Consider the following 24412-nt stretch of genomic DNA (forward strand, 5'->3'; position numbering starts at 1 on the left):
TGAAGGATAATACGCAACTAACTTTACATGCTGAACTTAATACAATATGAAAAAAAAGCTATGTAGAATGGAACTCAACATGCTATACTTTTATTCTCATTTTTTGAGTTTCTTTCTCTCAAAGAACTCTCCCTAGTTGCTCTATGGCTGAGTAAAAAAAGCAATTTTCTCCATTATCAGCCGGTGCTTTTTTGTGTGTTTTATTATTATCATTATGCCACCGTTTATTTCATAAAAAGCGTGCAAAATTGTTTATCATTAAATAAAATTCATGTAAAAAGGAGATAAACATCTCATGACACGACACAAGGTCGCGAAAATTTTAATAGACAAATGGCAATTAATTTTATGTGAATAATTAAGGTTCGTTGACATTTTTTTCCTTGCATTTGAAACATAGGTGGAAAGCTTCTTGGAAGGTTTGTTTAGGTATAATTGAAGATATAATGTATAGAGACCCTCATACACAGTTCATTCGACCATACTAGTTAGATTAGTACATAATAAACCATTTGCATTCTACAGTTTGAAGCATCTGATCAGTAAGCTATCAAAATACTTTTACTTACCATAATTTTGGTTCCTTTTGAAAGACTCTTAGACGTAATTAATTAGTAATCTAGTTAGATGCTTCTAGTCTATCAAAAAACTGACCAGATGCTTCAAACTGTAGAATGCAAATGCTTAATATGAACTAATCTACCTAGCTAATCGACCTAGGTTATCTTTAATCACTGAGCAAGCTGCGGGTCATGAATGTTGGTGTTGAATTTGAACTCCTGGGTTCGATTCCCGATTTCCGGAGTTCTCACGGACTTAGTGAGTTTTCGGAGGTTTGGTTCATGGTTTAGACTTCATGGATACTTCGGCTTCTTTAGTTTAGCCATTTGATGACGGTAACTAAGAATGAAGAAGCCCCTTAGAGTCCTTAAAAGACGTATTTTGGAATAATTTATAGGTCTTTAAAAGAAGGAGTACAGTATCGATCACGACATAATAATGAATTACATCAACTCTTCGAAGAGGCTTATATCATCACATTTCTCACCTGTTCCCCATACTTTTATACAATGACAATCTACATCAGTAGTGGGTAGCCTATTATTTATTTCTGCACACCTTGATGGTAAGCTTCGACCGAAACCACACACGGCATACGGTTAATAGCATTCCCAAAAATTTGGCGGTACACTAGACTGCCCACCACTGATTCTACATACTTAAAAGAGTCCAAATGCCCAATTTTTAATTCATCCACATCTTCTTCTAAATTTACTGAAAATAATTCATATCCCAAATCAACAGAACTCGAAAAAAATTCTCAAACACAACAGTCACACATGCACTTTCCACTCCTTTAAATTGTCCCACAAATCATACATACTTTAATCCCATGTAATTCAGTAAAGTCATGAATTTCGAGGACTCACTTTTTATTGCGCTGTATAGACAATAAGCATACAACAATAAAGGGAACACATGTGATGACCGCTCACTTTCATACATGATATATAAAAATGCAAGCACGTTGTGATTTATTTACATTTGTCCAAAAAATGTCTTATCGCCCTCTACCTTATGACAATAATAAAGTGAATGTGCTGGGATTCGACATAATTAAGCACAAAAATTTAATTAGCGGAGATGGATATGAAAAAGGTAGAAATTTTTATGATTGCCTTTAATTGATTTTACAGGACATATGATTTACAAGGTAGATAGAGATAGACAAAAACAAGCGTCATAAAGGTCAATATACATCCTGCATTGCATTTTTTGTTTTGTCTTATATGGCATATCCAGTTACAAGTTAGAGACATTTATAAATTCACGATCATAAAAAACATTTCCGTCACACAAAACATTTTATTCTATGCGTCTCACCTGAAACTTCATATCGCTTGCAGAGTGTAATAGACAATTACCGCCTATGTGCTATCGTATCACGAAAAATAGGGGAATTGCCTTTTGGGGGGCATTAAAGGCACTCCTTCGTTGTGTTAAGGATATTTTTAGATTTTATTTAGTTTGTTTAGACATTGAGAAATGTATAAATGGACAGTTTGTTATGTGCAATTCTTATTATAATGAATCTCATCCAAGAATATATCAATCATCATCCATTTTTTGTCATAAATATTATGTCTGGTTCCTCTAAAAATAATGCACATAATTATTCATTAAAAATATTGGCAATTGATGACAGTAAGTTGGTTGGGGTGTGGGCGCATGATAAGGTTAATTATAGATAGCCATTTTATGGTAGAGGATAATAAACACCAATTAAATCTGGAATGAATGATTTGACGTTTGAAAATATTGCTTATCTATTGCTCATTTATGACTTCAATAAATTAATTAATTTACAATTTCTTTCTGACGGTCAGGAAGGTTTTTTTGGTGATTTTTGAAAATGTTTGCTTACGTTGATGATAATGGAATTTGTTGGAATGGATCAGTATTGTCAAAAAAGCTGTATATTAGTTCTGGATGGTTGGTTGGTTGAGTGAAGGGTGAAATCTCTGCAACCAGACATCGTTGAGAGCTCTAGTTTGAAGCATCATGTCTGTAACATCAATATATCATGATTTTAATTGTTCTCGAGTCACAGAATCATCGCTAAAAGCATAAATTAAAGGTTTTTCATTTTATAACCAAAAACACGTGATTTTTTGAACTTCAAAATTTAAATTTTTTTCGGCCGTTAAAAATTTGAACTTGAATTTTCTCTTCCGGTTGCTTCGAGGTTGCTTTTGTAAATGAACTTGAGTGTAATGTCCTGTTCAAGTCGGCTCTCGTCTGCATTTATAACAAACCCATCATGTTTTCGTAGAAAATCTCTAAGGGGCCGTTCACTTATTACGTTACGCAAAAAAACGAATTTCTAGACCCCCCCCCTCCCCCCCTCGTTACAAAATGTCGTTACAAAAAAAATTTTGGGTTGAGGCTGTTACAAAATCCTAGACCCCCCCCTCCCCCCTAAAAAGCGAACGTAATAAGTGAACGGCCCCTAATTTTTAATAGATATTATCCATCATATATCCATCATAAATATCCCATTTATTATCATCAAAGGAACCTTGAAAATAATTTAGAATTTAATTGACATTCAAAAATCGTCAAATCATAACCCGATCAGCACATTGCGACCAATTGTATTTTTCAGCGCAAAAAATGGGTCGACATCAGTCATCACGGTACGGTCAGTCACTTCGTGTCTCTCTGTGAATACTGCGACGTAGTAGTGCTTAATTGAGCACGTTGTGCTGCTCGGGCAATTTTCCATTTCAACACCCACACCAACAAAAACTTTCCATAAAGGATGCCATGACAAAAAATAAATCTAATGACTTTTTTGCATCACAGCAACACTTTAATGACATTTAAATTTTCACATTATTGCATAATTTTCAACATCATCATCATAATCTCGTTCATAGTTTATTGCTGCATTATGACTTGTCATCTTTAGAATCTGATTATCCTTCACACACATTTCATTCTTATTTAACATATAAAGCGGCAATTCCATTCATTGTTCTTCCCCTCTATGTTGTATATTATGAATTTCCTTAAAATTGTCCATTATTTCTATATGCCATGCATAGAATTTATTCTTGATGGCGTAAATTGCTATGCGTAGTCGACATTACAAAAGCGACAAGTCGGAAATAATGTTCTTCTTCCTTCTTCCGAACTATTTTTCATATTTTCCGACATAACAGAAGTTGGAATGTTAAGACATTTTAATGTACAACTTCTATTATGCTCAATATAAGGAAGAAGAAATGTAAGCAGTTTCTTGTTGCATCAGCTGCACTTATAGAATATTAATTATTTAATGTCAGCATTGACCATGAACGTGAAACATCCATTGGAACTTCTTCAATATTAATTACTGGATCATGATGCAGGAGATAAAGGATGTAATGGAATTTACAGTGGGTATTCTTGTCTGTGTCTTTAAATTAGGGATTGTTGGCTTAATATGTCACTCAAAGTCGAGAATCTATCCTTTCACGAGTCGATTTTGAACCAGATCTATACTTAATCTGTGTCTACACCGATCTGGCCTGGTTCCAGACTATTTCCAATTTTGATTTACGGATTGTTGATGGAAACGGAGTTTTGCTTGATATTGGCAAACGGTTGCCAGCACTAGAGTTCTAAGAGAAGCCATAAGTTACATCTGACCTGTTCATTCAGCAAGATCATCCGAGTAACCTGTGTTATTGCTGGTATCTTTGCGAGTGACCCTTTCTACACCTTCCAAGTCTTCATTCATATCTCACCTTCTTTGAGCTGCTCTTCCAAATCATGAATTCCTCTTAAGCAGCATAGAATACTTCTATCCATCCTTTAGAGAATTTTCCTTGTCATTCATTTATTATTTACATTAATCAGATTCTCAATTATTAAATTGAAGATAAGAAACTTCCCAGAAAAACTCAATGTTTGTAGTAAATTGTTGATTCGGATGTAATGAATTCCATAACAAACTTTTTTTTTACAGCGAAAACATTTCGATTTTTATTCTCCTTCGTCCTACACGAAATGAATAAATCGATGGATGAAATTGTTGTGTGCGTTTTATTTTTCATTCAAATATTTGTTCAGACTTTTATTGGAACTGCATTAAACATTCATGGTCTTCGGGGAAAAAATATGGCAAAAAAAAGGATTAAATTTATTCATCGCATCGTGGGTGCTGTGAGTTGGATCAATGGAATATTTTGTATCAATTGAGATTTAGTAATTGCTTTATTGAAGTTTAAATATGCAAGTTTCGCGATGGGAGATGATGGCTTGTGTTTCAATCAATGGATAGTAGTTGTGCTTCTGTATTTAGATTCGAGAATCAGTTACTGTATTGTTTTGTTGAGAATATTTGTCGAGAATTTGTTTTGAAATCCTTGAAGTTGAGGTTTTGGAAAGCTTTTAAGTTCCAAATAGGATTGATGACTTTCTTGTGTATGAATAGCTTGATTCGAACGTTGTGAAGCACAACATTGCTGCATTGTGGTTCGTATGTTGCTTTAAAATCCTTTTCTTGAAATTAAACATGCAAATAATCCAATTAAACATGAGTAGATTAGAAGAAGTTTCACGGAACCACAGCTAATTCAAGAAATTTTACGATGTATTCACTCATAAACTTCCAACAACATTCATTATTTAATTTTAAACAATTATTTGATGCAGAGAGTTCAAACAATTAAGCATTTCAAGTTGTAAGGAACTCATTAAAAAGTTAAACTTAAGCGTAAAATTCTTGTTTATTTTTCTTACAAAACTTTCTCATCGCGTATTTAAAAAATTTATCACAGTGAGCATTTTAATTTGAATTTTGTTCGTCATCAAAGTTCACATCAAAAAAATATATTTTTTATCGTTATCAATTTTTTGTGAATAAATTTCAGCAATTTGTTCATGCACTAAGAGATTCTTTTGAATTATTTACACAATGGAACGGGAAAAAATGTATCAAAGAATGCCTGAATCGAGAAACATGACGAGGAATGAATTTGTTTCAATCAATAAAGGACGGGTAAGAGCCAATAGAATTATCATTTTGAGGACAGTGTTGGATCGTGTTCTGTAAAGACAACAAAGGAGCTTTACTGGATCAGTATTTTTTCAAATTTATAACGGTTTTCAAAAATTCAAACTTAATGAGCTTAAAAATTCAAAATCTAACGGTTTTCAAAAATTCAAATTTCAAAATTTTCAATCATAATTTGAAATTGGATCTTAAAATTTTGAAAGACGTTAAAATTTAAAATTTTAAAAATAATTGAAATTTAAATTTTTAAAACCGTTAAAATTTGAATCGCAATATTTCAAAACTCAATCCTGTTTATGTCACAATCTATTCAATATCTCTTATAACAATTACAGAATGTACGTCAGATACCAATGGATATACCGGTGAATGAACGACCAACATCAAATTACACATCATCGAAGTATTACAGCGAACGAAAGAACCCAATAACAATTCAATCTAAAGCACCGACGTCTCGTGCACGTGACAATGTGAAATTCGAGCACACAGATAACATCCCGAGAAACTGTCATCAGGAACAAATAAGAAATGTTAGTAACAATAAGCATTATTCAGCACAGAATAAGGAACTGTATGATGCCATAGCTAATGGTAATTTATACAATAGTGGAATGGAGTCAGAAATTGACAGTGTCTACAGCAGTAATTGTTATCATGATGACGATAATGAAAGTGAAATGGAATCACTTTACAATCAGGATGAATATACGCAACGTGCATTGTTACGTATGGAAACAAAAGTCAATACTTATACGAATAAATTTGTCAATAAAGTCAAGTCCGAGGTTGATGAGACATTCAGCAAGATTAAGATCCAGTCAAAATTTAAAAGTGAAAAACCAAAAGTTCCAAAATTTGAAAAAGGTTCCGGAGATACAGCCCAAAAGTCTCATGAATCAGTCGAGAATGATGCAACCATAAAGAAGATGCTTAAAGCCAAAACAGAATGCTACGAGAAGATTGAACAGCAATTGAAGATTTTACAGAAATTTGACCAACTTACTGATAAATTGTACAAGAATCATATGAAGTAATAGAATCAATAACAATAGGTAATTTGATAGATATGTCGATAATAATGCCATTGAGAGTAAATAAAGGCTGATAACCGGAATACGTCAGGCTTGACGAATTTATGAATATTTTTAACTTGAATAAAAAAGGGGATTTTACAGTTATGACGTGTATACAGAGCTATCGTATGAATCATGAACTGGAATTGGAGCATACAATCACTTAGTGCTGGATATTTATGTCTTAGGGTCGGGCATTATCAGAGAAAACCTGACAAAATAAAGAATTCAGCGAATTAACCTCCAAAACCCTCCCAATACACCTCTTCGATGTATCAGATGTTTTTGTTGCTGGAACTGCTCGGGACAACATCTCTGAGTAGACTTCAGGCATATGTCATCAAAAGAATGGCTTGAATCCCACCTTATGCCTGTCTAACCTCACTCCTCAAAGTCTTGAAACCCGTAAAATCAACAACTATGAATCTTAAGGTCTTAACAGCTTAAGCAACCATAAATTTCCACAACTTTAAGGACATTCCTTACAAACTGTCCCTTTTATTTATTTAGGCCATTGCAAATTTACATAGGACTGAGTAATCATGCTATACATGCTTTTATGTCAACAACAAGACCGATAACAGTAAAAAAGAGCAATAAAGCATATATTTAAGGATATTCACGTTATGCTCTCATGCATCTAATATGATGACTAACACGTGTTTGTGGCAATGCTCGATTTTAATCTTAATCACGATACGTTTCCTCCTTGACATTTATTTCATTAGTTGGATGAATTAAATTGAGATGTGCAGTTACAGACTTGATTTCTGGAAGGTCATGAGAATTTGAATTGGATACTTTAAGCTGATAGAAACTTTTGTTTCCATGCCAAAATTTTACATGAAATTTACTTAAGTGGTCAGCATTTGAATTTTTAATGTAATTTTGGTATAAATCTGTAAAGTCATTTCTAGAACTTCTAGTAAACATTGACATTTGTCTGGCTGGATAATAGAACAGTTGGATTGAATTAATCAAATTTAATCAAGATTGTGGATTTAAGGAGTGCATTAAGCACATTAAATCAATTTGTTCTTATGGCTAGACATATAATATGTTCAAAAATTACGTACCGCATAGGGGAAGAGGGGGTTCGTATACGGAAGCCAGCGATAGAGCCAACTTTAAGGTGCCATCTGATAGGGACAGGATACATTTAGGAAAAGATAGTTGTTGGTCCTGAAAACCCTACTTTTAGCGCTACGTAATTGCTCCTCAAAATAAATTGACATTTTGTCAGTTTTGGAAAAATAAGTTGATAGCTCAAGCTTTAAGTATCTATTTCATATGCAATATGAATAAAACTATAAGAATTGTGAGTTCGAATCTCAAATTCTAAATATATCGTCCATGTAAGTTAACCTTTTTTCCTTTTTTGATCCAATGCCTTATTATTTTGGAAAATGCACACTATTCAAGTTTGTCATCAAATGACACTGTTAGCAACCACAACCATAGACAAACAATTTAATTAACAGTTCTACGAACTAATTTAGACAGCAACAATATGAATATACAAAGCTTTCATCTCTAAATGAAATTAACTTAGTCACTAAATACCACAATATTTAACCAATCTGAACAATAATGTACACTAGTTCCTTGAATGCATGCACAAAAGCTTTATGGCTGGATGTTTAGCGAGGAAAACAAAAATATTATTTGCAAAATATATAAAAAAACTTTAACAGCTCGCCGCTCAGTTCTTTTATTCAGATTTTCTTGATTTATGCTTTTTATGAGACTTTTTATGTGATTTTTTCTTCTTGGACTTCTTTGACTTTTTTAGTTTGTCCTTTTCAATCCACTTTTCTTTTTCCCTACTGGATGATTTGACTTTTTTGAGCTTCTTTAAAAGTTTCTCATCTAAGTTGCTGTCAGATGATGACGAATCATCATCGCTGCTGTATTTCTCTTTGTTTGAGGCAATTGGAATATTTTTCGGAAGTGCTGGACCATAAAATCCTTCCTCTTCCTCAACTGTGTCATTTTTAATATTTTTAGATGTTTTGGATGTTGTAGCACCTAATTCAAAAATGCTCTTGAAGATACCTCGCGGAGGTGACGCATTTCTAAGGACATTAATCTCACTAGCACTTTTTGTAGTCAGGAAGCTCTCAATGAATGAAGACTTTTGCTTTTCTGTCAAATTTGAACCTCCTTCACTTGCATCGGAATTTAATTTTTGAACTACTTCCGCACTTTCTTGTGAATTGTCGTCTTTTTCTTCATCCTCGTCGTCACTATCACAGAATATAGCTTTAAATAAATCTTTCTTCTCTTCCGGCTTTTTGTGTATACTTTCAGCTACTTTGATTTCTAATTCTGTTTTTGGTGGATCGGGTACGATTTTCTTGATTTCCTTTTTGTTATTCACATCCGATTCATTTTGCTTCTTATGCATTGAGTCATCATCATTGAAGAAATCTTTGGCTGTTGCTCGTTTATTCATAAATGATTTCTCTTTTTCAATTGCATCTAGAAAGCTTTTTTTCCTCTCTTCCTCCTCATTCCGCCTGCTATGATCTTCCGTGAGTTTTCTTGGTATGACTTGTGGTGCAACAAAATTTGCTTTTGTATTTAATGGAACTCCAATGTAATCAAATAATGAGCTTGATTGTTTTTTCTTCTTCTTTTCTGCTTCTTCGTCATACATCATACCACCAAATGGCTCGGGGATGTTAAATAGCTTACATAATGTTTTATGCGGTTTCCACATCACTTTTGTACGTTCAATGACAATTACTTCCTTGCCATCTTTAAGTTTTTTCTTTTGAACTTCTGGTTCTGTTTTTATGTCTGATTCCTTTATAAAGCGACTTCCTATTAGTGAATCTAGTGGTTGATACATTCGTTTGGCTTGAATGAATTCCTTCTTTTCCATTTCACGTTCAAATGAGGACATTGATAATGGCTGGATGTCATTGAAAAATTTGTTGATTGCTGCTTCATCGGAGGTTTTAAGGGCTAGGTATTTCTCGTATCTGTGAAGGAATTGACAAAAAATAATTAAATCATTTATTAATCAGTTAATTTGTCATTCAAATTTTTAACGAAAACTTTGAAAAGAATTCCGTTTTTCGTTAAGTTTTAGTTTCAAATAACTTTAAACCGTTACTTTTCAAATATTTTTAAACCGTTAAATGTCTAACCTTTCTTGTTTGTCTGGATTATTGATAAATGGCTTAAAATCTTCCTTAGTCTTCGACTTTTCTGACACAAATTGCTTGCTATTCAGCAGTTCCAACATTTTTCTAGATTTTTCTTCTTGTGCCTGTTTCCTTCGTTCAATTTCCTCATTATCAGGTTTTGACTGTTCTTTAGGCTTTTCAGCTTCATTTAGTAACTTCCCACGCTCTTCAGGTTTCAAGTCATGCCGTCCAAGACCGAGTACTTTATGCTTATTTTGTGAGTCTATTACTTTCTTTTTATCCGTACTTAACGGCGCAAATCTTGATTTCCTTTGTAGCCAGTTTCGTGGCTCGAAGTCTCTTGGTATATCCACAGAATATACGCGAACGACAGAGTCATTAATTGTGGCACGAGAAAATCCTTCAATTATTGACGCATCTATTGGCTTCGATACCTTTTTGGTATTTTTATTCTTTTCATCGCCTAATGTTCGATCGTAGTTGCTCATGTCATCCATAGCATAAATATCATCATCTTCTTCTTCCATAGCTCCCACACCAAAAGCTTGTCCTGTTATTGAAAACTTCTTTTTAGTCTTTTTGTCGTAAACTCGAAATGGCTCAAAAAGGTTTAAATGTTTTGAGGATGTTGTAGGAGCTTTAAGTCCGGAATATTCTAATCCAAAAGTATTGTCCTTAATGTTGGCAATAAATGGATCAAAATCATCAGGAACGAATGTTATTTCTTCATCACTCATGCTGTCATCTTCAGAATCATTTTTATTCTCTTGGGTTCCGTATTTACTAAATACATACATTTCCTTCTTGTTCCTTTCGCTCGTACGCTTCTTCTCACTATAAGTCATTCTTGATCCAATTCCCTGACCATCTCTCCAGCCCATTTTCTTTAATATTCTAACTGCTGCTTTATCATGAACTGGTTTTAATAAATTCCTTAAGACTGGCTCTCCAGGAATTGGACCATCGGATGGCGCTTCACGCCTTCTCTTACTGGCACTTGTTGATGCAGTTCCAAAATCTTCTTTTGTCTGGATCTTCTGTGGTGCAATTCCGAATTCGCCGAAATCTTCCTCATCCATAAAGTCTGTTGGTTTAAATGCTTTAATGCTACCCTTTTCAGCTCGTGAACTCTTGAATTCAGACGGTGTAAAGCCTGTTAAAGGAATTAATGTTAATAAACGTTTAAAATCATTTAATTAAATATTTTACCTTCTTTAGACCCAACTGTATTCCAATATCCAGCTGAGAAACCTCCTGTAAATGCTCCATGAAATCTCCTCCTGCCATTTTCATCCTTAACAACCATGTCTTCTACTTGAAGCGGCTTTTTTGTCGGAATTTCATCTGTAAAAAAAATATTTTGATAAAAATTTCATAAAAAATAAATTTAATCAACTTTACCTGCTTCGTATTGCGGTAACTGTGTACCGTACTTGCACAGAGTATCATCCTCATCATCTTCCATGTAATTATTTCCTTCATCATCGCTGGAACTCATTATTTTATTAATTTTTTGATTCACAAAATATTTGTTTTGATTCCTCAAATGCAATTTTGGAGACTTTTTCAAATATATTCAAATATTTTGTTGTTGGATATACAGAACGTTGTTGGATGTTGATTTTCAACTACCTTCTGTTGTGAACTAATGAAATTTACTGAAAATATCATGAATTCTGTATAAATAATGCTTTAATTCAGAAAAATTTAAATTCTGGATGTTTTGGCGCAATTTTCGACAAATAATTTTTAAATTTTTATTGACAGTTTGTTTATAAACATTTTTTAACAGTTTTATGCATGTAAAGGACACTTTTGTCGATCACAGATGACCTTGTCTGGTTTATGCTGCATTTTCATATGATTAACTTTGTGATCGTTTCCTTTACTTATAAGAGGACTTTAAAAACTTACTAGTTAAGTGAACAATTCATTCATGTAAAAAAATATCGTAATTAATCTAACAAAGTTATATGGCTTACTATAATCATAACTACTAATAAAAATATATATGAATACATGCTAAAATGATATTAATTACGAACTGAGTAGCCTGGATCTCTACTTCCACGAAGATAAAGGACCAACGACATGTCAGCAGGTACTAATGTCACTCGTTTACGATGCAATGCCAGTCTATAGGAATCTTCAAATAGTTCAACTAAATATACTTCAAGTGCTTCCTTTATGCAGTCAAAAGCTTCTTTTGAGATACGAAAATCTCCATGAGATTGCAGAATTTCCTTTAATAATCGTCCAAATGGAGCTCTAGCAATTATATTATTTTCCGGTCGTTGCTGGAGTATTCGAATATCTCTTAATAATGGAGTTTCACGAGAAGTACCAGCTTGTGGTCTGCGAGGTGGTGCAGTTTCTTGTTCTCTATTTCTCTGTTGCTGCTGTTGACGATTTTGTGGCTGACTTTGTTTTCGTGATCTTGAGCTCGTATTTTGCGCTCTTTGTGGCTGTCGAGGAGCTCTGCGTGTGGATCGAGATGTTTCAGGCTGACTCTCACTTTCCTCGCTATCACTTCTAAAAAATTCCAGGAAAATGAGAAACAATGTCCTTAATGAAAATTGAGAAACTTACGATTCATGTAAAAGATTCCGTGAACTTGATGCTTTTGCCTGTGTTCGAACCATTTCTGGATATGATTAAGTTACTAAATTTAATAGACTACTAAATGATTATAGATAATTATAGTGATGAATGTAAAACTAATTAAAACAAAATAAAAACTTTTGTTTTGGTCTGTTAAAAAATTCCGTTAGATAAGTCTACAAAAAATGTCTACAAAACAGGGTTTGTGAAACTTTTGAATTGTAAACAACCGTTGAATCAAAATTTGTACCTGAATTTTACCTCGTTTTTCTTAACTTGCTTTCTTATCTGTCTGTCTTTCTGTCTTTCTGTCTTTCTGTCTTTCTGTCTTTCTGTCTTGGTCAAATCTTGCGATTGAATTTTCGACCACTTCTACTACTCCAATCGAGCTGAAATTTTTCATGCATGTGTGTTCTCGATGACAATGCAATATTAAAGCATTAGTTAATCACAATATAGCTTAGTTATGCTATAATTAATTAATTTTTAAAACAAGCTTACGTTTTACGTACGTAATTTTTACGTAATCCTTAAAAAAGAAAATTTTTATAAAATTCCAAGCCGGTCAAGGGTTCAAGTCTCAAATTTTCCAACTTTTTTTGTCATACTTTTTCAATTCTTTTTCATACTTTTTTGATAATTTATAATGTTTTAAAGAAGAATTTTCCATTTTCACACCTTTCTAAGCTATTTTCCAATGTTTTCTTGGAGTTTAATATTTTTCATCACGCATTTTTACATAAAATTCTACGTTTTTGTCCTCATGATGGAAAGTATCGAAAAAAACTATTTCTTTATTATCAGAAATCAAATTTAAATTAAAGCTAATATATAAATTTCTTGATAATTATAATTATAATAATAATATCAAACAAATAATTTTTATTAATATTACGAATTTAACCACATGTTAAACATAGGTAATATGTCGTGGTGGCGTAATGGTTAGAGTACAGGTTCTAATAAACATGAGGTCATGAGTTCAAGCCTAGGCATGAGCAAGCTTTTTTTGGCGTTTTCTTCTTTTTTTGATAATTTTGTGTTCTTTCATAAAATTCAATGTTTTGATATTGTACAAGATTCTGTGCAGCCTATCGGTATAGATTAGTTCTTCAAACTTATGCCAAGCGAAGCTTGGCCTATCGGTCTAGCTTAGTTCTTCAAACTTATGCCAAGCGAAGCTTGGCCTATCGGTCCTGCTTAGTTCTTCAAACTTATGCCAAGCGAAGCTTGGCCTATCGGTCTAGCTTAGTTCTTCAAACTTATGCCAAGCGAAGCTTGGCCTATCGGTCTAGCTTAGTTCTTCAAACTTATGCCAAGCGAAGCTTGGCCTATCGGTCTAGCTTAGTTCTTCAAACTTATGCCAAGCGAAGCTTGGCCTATCGGTCTAGCTTAGTTCTTCAAACTTATGCCAAGCGAAGCTTGGCCTATCGGTCTAGCTTAGTTCCTCAAACTTATGCCAAGCGAAGCTTGGCCAATCGGTCTTAGTTAGTTCTTCAAACTTATGCCAAGCGAAGCTTGGCCTATCGGTCTAGCTTAGGTCTTCAAACTTATGCCAAGCGAAGCTTGGCCTATCGGTCTAGCTTAGTTCTTCAAACTTATGCCAAGCGAAGCTTGGCCTATCGGTCTAGCTTAGTTCTTCAAACTTATGCCAAGCGAAGCTTGGCCTATCGGTCTAGCTTAGTTCTTCAAACTTATGCCAAGCGAAGCTTGGCCTATCGGTCTAGCTTAGTTCTTCAAACTTATGCCAAGCGAAGCTTGGCCTATCGGTCTAGCTTAGGTCTTCAAACTTATGCCAAGCGAAGCTTGGCCTATCGGTCTAGCTTAGTTCTTCAAACTTATGCCAAGCGAAGCTTGGCCTATCGGTCTAGCTTAGTTCCTCAAACTTATGCCAAGCGAAGCTTGGCCTATCGGTCCTGCTTAGTTCTTCAAACTTATGCCAAGCGAAGCTTGGCCTATCGGTCTAGCTTAGTTCTTCAAACTTATGCCAAGCGAAGCTTGGCCTATCGGTCTAGCTTAGTTCTTCAAACTTATGCCAAGCGAAGCTTGGCCTATCGGTCTAGCTTAGTTCCTCAAACTTATGCCAAGCGAAGCTTGGCCTATCGGTCTAGCTTAGTTCTTCAAACTTATGCCAAGCGAAGCTTGGCCTATCGGTCTAGCTTAGGTCTTCAAACTTATGCCAAGCGAAGCTTGGCCTATCGGTCCTGCTTAGTTCTTCAAACTTATGCCAAGCGAAGCTTGGCCTATCGGTCTAGCTTAGTTCTTCAAACTTATGCCAAGCGAAGCTTGGCCTATCGGTCTAGCTTAGTTCTTCAAACTTATGCCAAGCGAAGCTTGGCCTATCGGTCTAGCTTAGTTCCTCAAACTTATGCCAAGCGAAGCTTGGCCTATCGGTCTAGCTTAGTTCTTCAAACTTATGCCAAGCGAAGCTTGGCCTATCGGTCTAGCTTAGTTCTTCAAACTTATGCCAAGCGAAGCTTGGCCTATCGGTCTAGCTTAGTTCTTCAAACTTATGCCAAGCGAAGCTTGGCCTATCGGTCTAGCTTAGGTCTTCAAACTTATGCCAAGCGAAGCTTGGCCTATCGGTCTAGCTTAGTTCTTCAAACTTATGCCAAGCGAAGCTTGGCCTATCGGTCTAGCTTAGGTCTTCAAACTTATGCCAAGCGAAGCTTGGCCTATCGGTCCTGCTTAGTTCTTCAAACTTATGCCAAGCGAAGCTTGGCCTATCGGTCTAGCTTAGTTCTTCAAACTTATGCCAAGCGAAGCTTGGCCTATCGGTCTAGCTTAGTTCTTCAAACTTATGCCAAGCGAAGCTTGGCCTATCGGTCTAGCTTAGTTCCTCAAACTTATGCCAAGCGAAGCTTGGCCTATCGGTCTAGCTTAGTTCTTCAAACTTATGCCAAGCGAAGCTTGGCCTATCGGTCTAGCTTAGTTCTTCAAACTTATGCCAAGCGAAGCTTGGCCTATCGGTCTAGCTTAGTTCTTCAAACTTATGCCAAGCGAAGCTTGGCCTATCGGTCTAACTTAGTTCTTCAAACTTATGCCAAGCGAAGCTTGGCCTATCGGTCTAGCTTAGTTCTTCAAACTTATGCCAAGCGAAGCTTGGCCTATCGGTCTAGCTTAGGTCTTCAAACTTATGCCAAGCGAAGCTTGGCCTATCGGTCCTGCTTAGTTCTTCAAACTTATGCCAAGCGAAGCTTGGCCTATCGGTCTAGCTTAGTTCTTCAAACTTATGCCAAGCGAAGCTTGGCCTATCGGTCCTGCTTAGTTCTTCAAACTTATGCCAAGCGAAGCTTGGCCTATCGGTCTAGCTTAGTTCTTCAAACTTATGCCAAGCGAAGCTTGGCCTATCGGTCTAGCTTAGTTCTTCAAACTTATGCCAAGCGAAGCTTGGCCTATCGGTCTAGCTTAGTTCTTCAAACTTATGCCAAGCGAAGCTTGGCCTATCGGTCTAGCTTAGTTCTTCAAACTTATGCCAAGCGAAGCTTGGCCTATCGGTCTAGCTTAGTTCTTCAAACTTATGCCAAGCGAAGCTTGGCCTATCGGTCTAGCTTAGTTCTTCAAACTTATGCCAAGCGAAGCTTGGCCTATCGGTCTAGCTTAGTTCTTCAAACTTATGCCAAGCGAAGCTTGGCCTATCGGTCCTGCTTAGTTCTTCAAACTTATGCCAAGCGAAGCTTGGCCTATCGGTCTAACTTAGTTCTTCAAACTTATGCCAAGCGAAGCTTGGCCTATCGGTCTAGCTTAGTTCTTCAAACTTATGCCAAGCGAAGCTTGGCCTATCGGTCTAGCTTAGGTCTTCAAACTTATGCCAAGCGAAGCTTGGCCTATCGGTCCTGCTTAGTTCTTCAAACTTATGCCAAGCGAAGCTTGGCCTATCGGTCTAGCTTAGTTCTTCAAACTTATGCCAAGCGAAGCTTGGCCTATCGGTCCTGCTTAGTTCTTCAAACTTATGCCAAGCGAAGCTTGGCCTATCGGTCTAGCTTAGTTCTTCAAACTTATGCCAAGCGAAGCTTGGCCTATCGGTCTAGCTTAGTTCTTCAAACTTATGCCAAGCGAAGCTTGGCCTATCGGTCTAGCTTAGTTCTTCAAACTTATGCCAAGCGAAGCTTGGCCTATCGGTCTAGCTTAGTTCTTCAAACTTGATAAATTAAATAATCTTTTGACTAAAAAGTTGAAAATAAAATACTTTATAAAAAAACTTTTAAAAAAACCTCGTTTTATGAGTGGACTAAAAAGGAGAAAATAAATTTTATTTTGTATTGTAGAGAAATTGGTTTGAAAGTTGAGACGACACATGAATTACAAACATGCACCTTGACCTTATCGTAAAGTTCTACAACTTAAAACGAGGGCGCAAAGCTTTGATGAAGTTCTGTTAACAAGCGCCCTCGTTTTAAGTTGTAGAACTTTACGATAAGGTCAAGGTGCATGTTTGTAATTCATGTGTCGTCTCAACTTTCAAACCAATTTCTCTACAATACAAAATAAAATTTATTTTCTCCTTTTTAGTCCACTCATAAAACGAGGTTTTTTTAAAAAGTTTTTTTTATAAAGTATTTTTAAATTCTTAACTACTGAGAATTTGGATAGCTGGAAATTTGGAAAAATGAAGGAAAATTGTGATTATTTTGTGGAAATGCAACATCATATTTTTTATTACATTTAATTTAAACTTGTAATTCATATTTCACTAATATAATTTTTTCATGCCTCATAATCAATATATTAAGCACGGTTATTTAAAATGAAATTATTACACAAAATTTTTAAATTAAAAATCGTCATGATAATTATTTAATTAATTCATCTCATTTTAAATATCTAATCCACAATGAAAATGAATTTTTCTTTAAATTTTCTTCAAGTCAGCACGAATTTTTATGCTGAAATTTTTTCTTCTTTCGATTGTCGGGGTAAGATTAAAGCATTAGATTTTGTTAAGTGTGTATGTGTATTACAATTCTCATCTATTAATTAGTAAAAAATAACATCATTTATGAATCAATTTGTATAAAAAAAAGCTTTTTTGTTTTTCTCAAATATGAAAATTTCTAAAATCAAAGACGAAATTTTTGGGGATGCAATTTTCATGTAAATGATCAGTAGAGCTTGATAAATGACTTTATGAGTACTGGCTATACTTTCGAGGAAGGAGGGATAAGTTGTTCGATTTTTAAATAAATTGGATGGATTGGAAATTGAAAAGTAGAAAATAAATCCTAGGATTAAAAATTTAATCCACGGATTAAAATTAAATCCATCAATTTTAGAGGTTTTCAGATATTATTCCAGCATCACTGACCAATAAAATAATTTAAAGTTAATTTAAAAGCATCATTTTCCCAAAAATACTCTCTAAAACGATAATAATTTCCCTGATAATACGTTCTTTAATTAAATTTTCTTTTAAATAAATTCATTAACTTTTTCATTTATAAAGGTAAACTTTTTTTTTTTTTCATTGAATAGAGAATTCTTAATACATGTTTATGTACTTAGTTAAATATATTTATTTTTTTGTCAAAAAGGTTTTCTGGAATTTTGTCGGATGCAAAAACTTGACGAATTTTTCGTGATTTTTTTTTGGGATCATTAACTTTCACATAAACTTTGGTTTTCGGATTTAGCAAACTTTTTTACATGATTTTGAGTTGAACAACAATTTGAAGTTAATTTTGATCAAAACAAAAAAATTTAACGGTTTTCAAAAATTTGAATTTAACGGTTATTTTTCAAATGCATAGCAAAACATAGTTGTTTTCCCTTCAAATTACTACAATATTTAAATCTCTCAAAACCGTTAAATTTGAACTTGTGTTGATCTAAGTTTAAATTTTTAACGGCCGTTTTTAATCAAATTTGAAGTTTCAAACGACAGTTATTTCATCAATCAATTCAAATTTTAAATGACCGTTAATTTTAAACAAAATTTTCAATTTTTCGGAAAATAAAATTTAGTAATTTCTTATCAAAGAGTGAGCATCAAGTTCCTGCATCATTTTTTTTGTGTCCATGTTTTTGTTCATATCAATAATTAATTTCTATTAAAAATTTCCACTTTTATTCATTTTATCAAATAAATTCTCAATAAATTTCACGAAACATTTTTGAATTCTGAACTTTTTTATCATTATCAATAAACTTTTTTATATGTAAAAACAGAGTTATTATATGTAGTCAAAAAGTATAATCAATAAACTTTTTTTAAAAAAAAAATTCTTCCATCTTATTCCATCCATGGAAGCTTACATTGGAGAGACCAAAAATGATAACAAAAGTGTTTTTTTGTAACATGGTAGAAAAATAGTTAAAAACAAAAAAAAATATAAATCACATTTCATGTGTGTAATGCATGTATGTATGTCGTGTGTTATGTTAGGTGAGGAGAAATTAATTTAAAGAGCAATTTCAGAACTCTTACATATACAATATTTAATTCATCTTTCCATAGTAATTCTGTTTTTTTTTTTTTTTCTCTAAAAAATCTCAATGTAATTCAAATATACATATTATATAATAAAAGAATATTATTTCCCTTCAGGACTGTTGATGGACTAAATCAATCGATATTTAGTTCTTACGTAATTTTTGCTTATAGAGACATAATGATCGATGAATGAGCTCATATTGCTCACTATTTTGCACCATACCACCACGTTGTAGTCTCAAATTGCACACAATTCCCAATATATCTACCGATGTACCTTCACCAGTCAATGGATTATTACTATTTGAACGAATTTGTCCGAGTCCATTTAAAATTGCTGCCAAACATCCCGTTCTACCAATTCCAGCTGAACAGTGAATTATTGGTAATGGATTCTTACTATTATTATTATTACTATTAATATTATTATTGCCGGTAACTTCATTATTATTCGTAAAATCTTTTGTGCAATCGCCGTCAAGTAAGTGTAAGCTCATATCCAATAGTACATCAATATCTTGAGGTGAACGATGATCAGGCCAATCCGGAAACCAATAATGATAAACTGTATATTGCTGTATTGATTCGTTCTCATAATTTCCATAAATTAATGCAAGTTTCCTTATCGAATAACCATTTTTTTGCTTTAATCCAATATTCTTAATTATAAAATAGTTGAATGAAATCTTTGGCAATTGTTTTACTTCATCACGTTCGTTGCTTTTTCTGCATTCACTCGATAATGAACTTAAAATTGTCTCCAAATTATCACGAATGAAATTTTCGTCTCTCGGTAAGCCAGAATTTGTAAATATCTCACAATTGCCTGTCTCTTTTGGAAAATAAACGGCACACTTTTGTCGCTGACTCTCGATAAAGTCTGTAAGCATTGCAATCTTTTGTATTCCATCGTTTGATTTCTTTTGGATGTTTTGAAAGACCATAAGCCAGAATTCATATACTGTATTCTGCATTGGTCCTTGTGTTGCGATGTAACAATCTGTCGTATAGTCTGGGCCCTGTGAAAGTAATTAAAAACATTAATATACTTTGAAGCATTTTCAACGACTTTTTAAATTTCAAAAATTTAACGGTTTTTAGAAATTTAAAAATTGAACCTAAATTTAACGGGTTTTCAAAATTCAAAATTTTGAACTTTCAAAAATTTAACGACTTCGTCAAAATCTCACCTTAATGAAATTGGCATTAATGTAGGGCTCTTGCGATACCCCATCCTCCTTTTGCAATATTACACGAGAATGCTCATTCGGTAGAATTGTTTTGTAGCGATTTTTCGATTGTGATCCAAATACCATTGGCTTTTCTTGATAATTTGTCGGTAAGTTCCAAAACTCTTGATGAAGCTTAATGAGTAGTTGCTTCTGATCTTCGTCAGGTGACGTCGTTGCACCACTTCCAAATGAGATAAGCGTAGTTCCATCAGTTCCAATTTTACTATTTAATACATCATCATTATTAAATTGTCGATGATGAATTAAGGTGGTAGAAGTGCTGATATTCTCTTTTGGATGATTCTTATAAGACTTTTGGAACAACTCATTAAGCGTCTTTAAATGCTCTTCGTCCAAGACATTGGAAGCACTTTGTAGAAATTGAATATTTGCTAAATAAATCTTAAAGTCTTCCGATGTACTTTGTGGACTTAATGGCTTTGTGCTAATAACTGGAACTTTTTCATTATGATGATATGGTTGTGCCTGCTTTAAATTATCAATTGAACCATACGGCGTTTGATGTTGACTTTGTTGTCGATGAGTATTTGCCATTGACATTCCTGTCGATGATCGCATATTATGGAGATTTTCAGAACTTAAAAACTTTCGTTGATTACGCTGTGCATACTTCTCAGAAGCTTTTTCCTTCTCATTTTCGGCTTCTTGATGTTCAGCCTCCTGTTCCAACATCATCATTTCAGCCATTTGATTTGTATTGACACTACTTAAACTACATTCTGATCCACGTAGATTACAATTACTTATTGATAATCCACGATTATGTACGTTAAGTGTGAGACTTGCATTTGAGTTTCGTCTCTCCAATAATCCCTTCTTTTGTGATGATCCAGTTATGTTAAGTGAACTGTGACTATTGAAACGATTTAAATTATTATTAGATCCTTGAATATTTAATGTTAAGCTCGTATTGGATCCGCGACGTTGAAGTAAATTCTTCTTGACGGTTACAACACGATGATTTGGCTGTTGTAGATTATAATTTGATCCAGCAATATTTAAATGTGATCCGTGAAGATTACCAAGACTATAATTACTACAACTTAATCCACGTGTCAAATTACCACAACTACCATCTAAATTTAATGTCAGACTATGATTTGATCCACGACGTTGTAAAATGCCACTTTTTGATGTTGATGGAATCGATGGTGGACCAATTCGTGGGACATTTGTTGCCGTTGATTGATTTCCATCAAAATCATTTATACTCATGATTTCCGGAAGTGTTTTTAAATTACTTGAACTTATATTAAGTGTTTGAATAGATGCAGTCAAATTAGTCTTATAGGATGTCGATTGTTGCTGATGATGTTGAGTTGTTGTGGTCACACGAAGTTTATCAGCACCTTCTTCAAAGCTACCCAATTTATTACGATTATATCGTCCACACATTGATTGTGTAGCACTAGTACTATTCCTATCTTCACTTGTCGATATTTTAAGTTTATTGGATGTAAGATGCTTTGGCGTTGATGGCACCGATATTGAACTATTCATTTTATTATTTTGTCCAAAATAATAATTAAATGTTTCACTTGATGCTGTTTTTCCGGGAAATTGCTGTTGCTTATTATTTCTTTCATGATCCTGTTGATTCTCTTGTGAATCAAGTGATACTGCCTTCTTATTCACAAAATATTTCATTGTTGGCGTACGACACATTCCATCATTACCGATATCGTCATCATCAATATCATCGTCATCGTCATCGTCATCATCATCAAATTCTTGATTCATATTTATGTCACTATTCTCAGTTATGTCCAATGAACTGTCTCGAAAGTCAAGATTAATTGTTAAATTATAAATATTCTTTGGATTAAAACGATTATTATTATTATTATTATTATTATTATTGTTGGCACAACTAGCTGCAGCGACATCAATATCTGAATCTTTTATTTGCTTATTATTATATGATGCAATCTCAACAAGCTCCTCCACAGGCATTGTGAGATTCTCTTCAACTAATCGTGCACCATCTGAATCAAGTGATATTGATTTTAGACGTGCACGTCGAATTGTTAATGTATTTTCACTATTATTATTCACAATATTATCATTACAATTATTATATCTTGTATTACAGCTGTAGACTGATGACATTTTCTCTTCATTAATCGGCGACTCAACTTCATCAATCTTTAATATTATACTCTCCTTATCATTATTACAACTAATATTTTCCATACTAAGATTCTCAAATGCTTTTGTGATGATTGGCACATCCGTTAAATCAGTTGAAATGTTTGTTGAATGTTGCTTTTCGAGACACGATAATTTACGCGGTGGCTGGATTGTATCAGTTACGATATTTATGACAGGCGGTGTCTCAATTTCAGGAAATCGAAAATAATTACCAACTTTTTGTGTTGTTACTGATATTGGTGGACTTCCAGTATTTGTATGGGCATTTGCGAGTTTCGGTGAGAAATTAAAGCGTCCAGGTGAGTCAAATGTATTAATTGGAGAATTTTGTTGCTGTAGAACATTTGTGTTAACTTTTGGAGATGTCGATGTTAATTTTGGAGATGTTGAGATGACGGATGATGGTGAGGATGCGGAACTACTTGTTCCACCACCACAACTAACACCACTATTATCATGTTTAAAGCTACTTATGGTTTTATTGAGACAAATATTGCGAAGTTTTGATGATGGTTCCTTATTTTCCTTATTATCAAATGATGGAGATATTATGAATGGATTTGATGTGCATGATGATGTCGTGGGTGTTTGAAGTACGGCAAACGATGAGCTCAATAAATTATTTGGACTATTTGGAGCTTTTGTAAAATATGTTTGCGTTCCTTGTGTCACATATTTCTGATGTTGCGATGCATAATGTTGCAATATTGTTGTTGGACTAAATGGTGGAGGTGATGTTGCAATGGATTTGTAAATTTTTGTTGCTTGTTCCTCTTTTGGCTGTATGCAATGTACTTCCTCTTGTAATAATGACAATGATGATGATGTATTTGCCTGTTCTGAGGATGATGTTGCTACTGCAAGTGATGACGATGTCGTTTGTGGTGGTTGAATTATGCTCGCAATACTTATGTCACTTATTGCTAATGGACATTGTATAATTGTCGATTCCTTATCAATTTTAATCTCAGATTGTTGATCTGTTTCCTCATCATCATCATCACTTTGTTGTTGCTGATCTTCGGTTAATTTTTGTGAATTTGGCGATGTCGGTGGAGTTGATTTAAACTCAATTGTCTCTAATTTCTGTTCTAGATCATTGACAATTTGACTATCAATCTTCTTTGATTTCCCCTTCAACCACTTTCGACTGTTCATTTTATTACGATTATTATTATTAACTTTATCGCACTTTTTCTTTGTGCAATATAATTTTGATTGAATCTTATTATCAACAATTTGGCTCTTTTCACGTTTCTCACGATAATATTTTTGTATCCAAATAAATAATATGACAGCAATAAGTATTACTGCAAGTATTGTTATAGCCAATATTGTGAATGGCAAGACTAATTCAATCCACGATGATTCACTTAAATGTTCATATGTTATCAAATTATTATTATTATTAGCATTAGCATTCTCATCAATAATATTATTATGATGATGATTTATAATATCACTATTCACATTTGTTCCTTTCAGATTCCTTTTCGTATGATCTAAACTATTATCTGAACGTCGTTCGAAATATTGATAATTTTTATATTCTCGAATTAAGTTTGCCGTTCGAAAGAAGCGTTTATTAATATTATTATGTTGTGGGGATGAGGATGTACGGACATTTCTATAATATTCCATAGTCAAAGCGCTTCTCTTAATGCAAAAAACTTTTGTTTATCTAAAATGATTGAGTTTGTGACGAGTTGAGTAAATGTAATGAGAAAGAAAAGAAAAAATATATATTGTTGACTGTCTTCCTGCTTAATTTTAAAATAAAGAAAATAATAAAAATTTAAAGTTAAATTACCTCATTAAAATTAATGATACTTAAACTACATTTAAATATATAATAATCCATTATAAGCGTATTCTTTGATTCTTTTTGATATAGTCAGCGGTCAATCTGTTAATAATGTGATGAGAACGAGGAAGAAAGAACAGAAAAAAAATATAAATTAAATTTTTTTTTTCACTCTGCAGTGGCACTTTTCTTTTTTGCAATTTTACGTCGTAATTGGATATAAATGTTTAACTGAATGATTAATTCACAATCATGTTAATGTTATTTACATATTCATCCATAATATATGTCTCGAAACTTACTCTAAATAAGTTAAAATAGGTTTATTATAATTTTTTTTAACTATCCAAAATTTTCACGATTTTCTCTACAAATTATG

General features: G+C 33.6%; 3 protein-coding genes across 3 annotated transcripts; all 3 read right to left on the reverse strand.

The window, feature by feature from the left end:
* Positions 1–8300: 8300 nt before the first annotated feature.
* Positions 8301–11339, reverse strand: LOC139092904 (G patch domain-containing protein 1 homolog). Its single transcript, XM_070643475.1, has 4 exons — positions 11196–11339; positions 11004–11138; positions 9795–10947; positions 8301–9626 (listed from the first exon to the last, which is right to left on the reverse strand). The coding sequence occupies exons 1-4, from the start codon at positions 11290–11292 to the stop codon at positions 8351–8353; spliced, it is 2661 nt and encodes an 886-aa protein (XP_070499576.1). The 5' UTR covers positions 11293–11339; the 3' UTR covers positions 8301–8350.
* A 188-nt stretch (positions 11340–11527) lies between these two features.
* On the reverse strand, positions 11528–12535 carry LOC139092913 (histone H3-like). Its single transcript, XM_070643487.1, has 2 exons — positions 12384–12535; positions 11528–12326 (listed from the first exon to the last, which is right to left on the reverse strand). Exons 1-2 carry the CDS (start codon positions 12434–12436, stop codon positions 11828–11830), a joined length of 552 nt encoding a protein of 183 aa, XP_070499588.1. The 5' UTR covers positions 12437–12535; the 3' UTR covers positions 11528–11827.
* A 4579-nt stretch (positions 12536–17114) lies between these two features.
* PTP-ER (Protein tyrosine phosphatase-ERK/Enhancer of Ras1) lies at positions 17115–24400 on the reverse strand. The gene is made up of 4 exons (XM_070643469.1): positions 24336–24400; positions 24040–24135; positions 20016–23910; positions 17115–19844 (listed from the first exon to the last, which is right to left on the reverse strand). Exons 3-4 carry the CDS (start codon positions 23868–23870, stop codon positions 18969–18971), a joined length of 4731 nt encoding a protein of 1576 aa, XP_070499570.1. The 5' UTR covers positions 23871–23910; positions 24040–24135; positions 24336–24400; the 3' UTR covers positions 17115–18968.
* Between the last annotated feature and the right edge of the window lie 12 nt (positions 24401–24412).

The sequence above is a fragment of the Chironomus tepperi genome, unplaced genomic scaffold, assembly GCF_022539635.2.
Source record: "Chironomus tepperi strain 1889 unplaced genomic scaffold, CSIRO-AGI_Ctep_v1 contig_310, whole genome shotgun sequence".
Lineage (NCBI taxonomy): Eukaryota > Metazoa > Arthropoda > Insecta > Diptera > Chironomidae > Chironomus > Chironomus tepperi.

What these genes read in the sequence shown, in the direction of transcription:
- PTP-ER (XM_070643469.1), bottom strand. Translation starts at nt 23,870, where the DNA reads ATGGAATATTATAGAAATGTCCGTACATCCTCATCCCCACAACATAAT. An exon ending in TTAATGCCAATTTCATTAAG is followed by an intron (nt 19,845 to 20,015) that starts GTGAGATTTTGA and finishes TTACTTTCACAG; the next exon opens with GGCCCAGACTATACGACAGA.
- LOC139092913 (XM_070643487.1), bottom strand. Translation starts at nt 12,436, where the DNA reads ATGGTTCGAACACAGGCAAAAGCATCAAGTTCACGGAATCTTTTACAT. An exon ending in CGGAATCTTTTACATGAATC is followed by an intron (nt 12,327 to 12,383) that starts GTAAGTTTCTCA and finishes GGAATTTTTTAG; the next exon opens with AAGTGATAGCGAGGAAAGTG.
- LOC139092904 (XM_070643475.1), bottom strand. Translation starts at nt 11,292, where the DNA reads ATGAGTTCCAGCGATGATGAAGGAAATAATTACATGGAAGATGATGAG. An exon ending in GTTACCGCAATACGAAGCAG is followed by an intron (nt 11,139 to 11,195) that starts GTAAAGTTGATT and finishes TTTTTTTTACAG; the next exon opens with ATGAAATTCCGACAAAAAAG. An exon ending in AATCCAGACAAACAAGAAAG is followed by an intron (nt 9,627 to 9,794) that starts GTTAGACATTTA and finishes ATTCCTTCACAG; the next exon opens with ATACGAGAAATACCTAGCCC.